At 34.1% G+C, this 4,613-nt stretch overlaps 1 protein-coding gene across 1 annotated transcript; it reads left to right on the forward strand.

Moving 5' to 3' along the window:
- The first annotated feature begins 540 nt into the window (after positions 1 to 540).
- LOC142629387 (chitinase-like protein 1) lies at positions 541 to 2,565 on the forward strand. The gene is made up of 3 exons (XM_075803368.1): positions 541 to 1,005; positions 1,396 to 1,558; positions 1,929 to 2,565. Exons 1-3 carry the CDS (start codon positions 546 to 548, stop codon positions 2,335 to 2,337), a joined length of 1,032 nt encoding a protein of 343 aa, XP_075659483.1. The 5' UTR covers positions 541 to 545; the 3' UTR covers positions 2,338 to 2,565.
- The last annotated feature ends 2,048 nt before the right edge of the window (positions 2,566 to 4,613 follow it).

Genomic DNA, 4,613 nt, shown 5'->3' on the forward strand with positions numbered 1-4,613 from the left:
GTTATCATAAGTTTAGATTCTTTAGAATTAAATCTTACAGTTTCATCAATATTTCAAAGCTACAATACTATCAACAACAAAAAAGAGTAAAATAAAATGACGCCATGCGACTTGGATTAAATAATGTTCATGTAAATATTAAGCATATGTATTGAAATAATTACTTGGGATTTTTTTATTTAAATATTTTCTATTAATAATGTCACTATAACAAGATGCCAAGTTTTTATTGTATCGCATATGATTCACGTGTTTACTTATATTCCTTTTCGGAGAAACAATTCTATTCACCCAAACTTTCGTCACAATAACAAGATGCCAAGTTAATTTTTATTGGTAGAGAAAGTGATTTTGAATGTGAATTCAAATTCTTATCCATTCAATACTTTTTTTGTGAAAAGGCTCCCGACAGATGACTTGCACCGTTGCGCGCACTTCACTTGACTATCTTTTCTTTACTTTTCCTTCTTTCACATGCACCCACACCAAGTATAAATATGTAGGGAAGGCACACACCTCTCTCCAAACTCCACCCCTTTTTGTTAATGTTACGTGCAAAAATGGAGTATAAACGTCCTGTAATCTTGACAAAGGCATTGATATTATTTGTGCTTGTCAATTGTGTCCACTCTGCAGCTGTGCCTCCAAGGCATGTTACACATGGAAGTAACGATGCAAATAGGCCGTGTGTTGCGTGTGGTTCGTGCCCAAAAAGTAAAGCGTCACAATATGATAGAAGAGGCTGTACTGACTGCAACACCGCTAAAACACGATGCTGTGATGGGGTCATTAATGACTATTTCCAGAACGACCAGTTTGAGAACTTGTTCTCAAACCGGGACTCCCTTGAGGCCCATGCAAAGGGCTTTTGGGACTACCACTCTTTTATCGCTGCCTCTGCTCACTACCAACCCTATGGCTTTGGAACTACCTACATCAACTCCACCTTCTTTGGAACCAAAGAAGTCGCAGCTTTTCTTGCCCATGTTGGCACCAGAACCTCCTGTGAGTACTTCACAGTTTCTGTCTTGGGAAATTTTAATTTGGGTTTTCTCCTCGATAGTTTGGTTGAATATGTGTTTGTGAGAGTAAGGACTTCTTTCTTGTCTGGTTTTGATTTCATATGTGAGGGTTTCAAATTTTGTAGAGGTTTGATCATACTGTGTATGAACTTTGAAGACTCATTTTACTGTAGGTCTATGCACTGATTGGATTGGATCTTTTTCAATTTGAATGAATCTTAAGATATGATTAAATCTCTTTTTTAATCTTTCTTTACTAATTGTCTTATTGAAGAATTGATTGCGTAATTAAATTTATAAATGAACTATTGTCAATGACCCTTTGTTCGCTCACTCGCTATACAGAGTAAAACTGATTGATACTTTTTTTCAGGTGGAAATAAAGTGGCCAGTAAGGAACCATTAGAATGGGGTTTATGCTACAATAAGGAAATAAATTCCAACTCGACCAATTATTGTGATGAGCACGTCGAAAACATTTATCCTTGTGCTCCTGGAGTTGCATACTATGGCCGGGGTGCTTTGCCTATCTATTGGTATGTATATTTTCTATCACGCAAACAATAATCTTACATTCTTTATATTTATGCATTTGAATTATTTTCTCGTCTTATATTATTCAATTTAATCCTAAGCTGAAATTTCTATAGAAGTTTTATGTTTAGTAGTTAATAAAACATCAAAATGAGTTCCTTTTCTAGCATAATTCAAATAAGAGTGCATAAGTCATGCATTCTTCAAATGAAATTCAAGTAATTGTTTATTGAAAAATATATGTGCAACCTACTTTTATATTACCCTAATATTTGTATTTATCTTTTGTTTCCTATCAGAGAAGATTTTATTATTGATCAATTCATTGTTGCATGCCACAATCCAAACTTTCTTTATTGGTGCTTTTAATAGGAACTACAATTATGGAGAAGCCAGTAAAGATCTAAAGGTGGATTTGTTGAACCATCCAGAATACATTGAACAAAATGCTACCCTTAGCTTCCAAGTTGCAATTTGGAGGTGGATGACACCAATTATGGAGCATCAACCTTCAGCACATGATGTCTTTACTGGCTACTGGAAACCCACAAAGAATGACTCTCTCGCCAAGCGAGTTTCTGGTTTTGGAGCTACCATAAATGTGCTTTACGGAGATCTTGTTTGCGGTCAAGGTGATAATGAGTTCATGAACAACATCATATCCCATTACCTATATTACCTTGATCTTATGGGTGTTGGTCGAGAAGAAGCAGGGCCTCATGAAGTGCTCAGTTGTGCTGAGCAAGTTGCTTTCAATCCAACCCCTTCCTCGTCTCCTTGATCTTTAACTAATCCTTTTTTTCTAAAGTAATGCATTAATATGGTTCTACGAACATATATATCAAGTAACCGAAGGAAAAGTTCAAACATGAAGGAGTAAGAGCTTTTATAATCTGCTTGTATGTTTTTGTGTGAAGCTAAACTTGCTTAGACAATAAAAGTTTGTATGGATTGGCAGCTACCTTTTGCTAGTGTTATTTAACTTTTGAAATATTTTTGTTTTGGTTTATTGTTATTGTGTAATTATTTAGAGTGGATTGTATAATATGTATTTTATTGGTAAAATCTTGCAATGTATCCCTCTTTTTTGCCTCCTTTGTTTATATCAAGCATAACGTACAAAAAATGAGCATTTATGTTGGTCTCTAACTATAACTTACTTGAGGGTTTTTTTTTTTGAGGGTCTTACTACAACAAAAGTGGATTATGGTGACAAAAACATTTCATCACAATATGTTCTTATTTTGTCACAAATACATATGGTAACGAAACAACATTCATCACTTAAGCTCCATCATCTTATGTATCGTCACCAAAAAAAAAAAAGATAGGTGACGAAATTTTTTCGTCACTAATAAAAAATGATAGGTGACGAAAGTTTTTCGTCACCTAATATTTTTGTCACTAAATCTTACTTTTAGTGGTGAAATATTTCGTCACCAAATGTTTTTTTTTTTCAATATCAATAGATTAGGTGAAGTTTTTCGTCACCAATTTTTTTTATTTTAAGTTCAATAGATTAGGTGACGAATTATTTCATCACCAATTTCTGCTTATAGCCAGACATAGTGACGGAAATTATTGTCACCAATTTTATATTTTTATTAATATTCTTTACATTTACTTGCCATTAAATTAACTTGTTCATTTCCAACCACATCCATAAACAAATCATCTCTTCATTTTTAACCACATCCATACAATCTAAAAATGCAATAAAGATGTTTACAAAATAATTACATCCATTTATATACAAATGATGTCTTCCAAACTTTACAGAAAATTATTTGAGTTCAAGTAGTACCACAAAGATTGTCTTTTTGCCACCAATTCCACATCTACACAAGTGTAAAGGAAAATACATCAATAACAATCTAAACTACAAGCCTATATCCTTGATAAGATGTACAACAATAAAAAGAGGCATAATTATTAGTAAAACAATGCAAAAAATGTCCATAGAAAACCCAATAACAAACTAGACAAAATAATCATAATGCAACATCATATGAAGCCAAACTATCAAAGAAAGAAGACCCACAACATTCACATCAAATAAAAACCAAACCCACATTACAAACCATGAAGAAATCATAATGAATGCAGAAAAATCTCAACTTCAAATAAAACAAATAGAGTGAAATTCAAAACAAAAACCCAGTCAGCATCATAAACATAAAAACCCAACCACCACAATGAACAAAAAATCCAACCACCACAATTTACACAAAACCCAGCCACCACCATTAAACAAAAACCCAGCCACCACTATTAAACAAAAAACTACAGCTACCACCATTAACACAAAAACCCAGCCATTACCAAAAACACAAAAACCAAGCCATCACAATAAACAAAAAAACCCACCACCAACATTAAACTAAAAACTCAGCCACCACTATAAACAAAATATTCACCGCCACCATTAAACAAAAAAAAAAAAAAACAACCATCACTATTAACACTAAAACTCAACCACTACCATAAATTAAAAAACCCAGTCATCACAATAAACAAAAAACTCACCACCAACTTCAAACAAAAAATCCAGCCAACATCATAAACATAAAAACCACCCATCCACACAATGAACAAAAAATCCAGCTACCACTGATGATGCCGAAAATCGTTAGTAAGCCACACGGTCCTCACGTGCTCAAGACAAAAACCTACACAACACAAAAGTTGAAGACCTTGAGAAGAGTACTGGTGTGGTACCGGTCAAATACCCTCCGAAGATCAAGTTAGAGAACTTCCACAACTCTAGAGTATCAGAGTTAGGGTGAATTATGCGTACCTTGATTTATGAGGATTTTGGGATTTTTATAGTAGCGTAGAATTGACATCCGTTTCTTGGTGGAGAAAGTTTTTCCTTGTAGAGAAGATCTTTATTAGTACACGTATATCGCGGGATACTTTTCTTGTAAGGATCCCTTTGATTAGGGTTAACTGTGGAGCACAAGATGTTTCCTTATATACATATTCTTGGGGGCCAAGTATAGCCATGCTAGATCTGTCACTGCTTCCTTTCTTGTCTTCAGTTTTCTCCCTATCAAC

This window comes from Castanea sativa, chromosome 3, assembly GCF_040712315.1.
Source record: "Castanea sativa cultivar Marrone di Chiusa Pesio chromosome 3, ASM4071231v1".
In the NCBI taxonomy this organism is placed as follows: domain Eukaryota; kingdom Viridiplantae; phylum Streptophyta; class Magnoliopsida; order Fagales; family Fagaceae; genus Castanea; species Castanea sativa.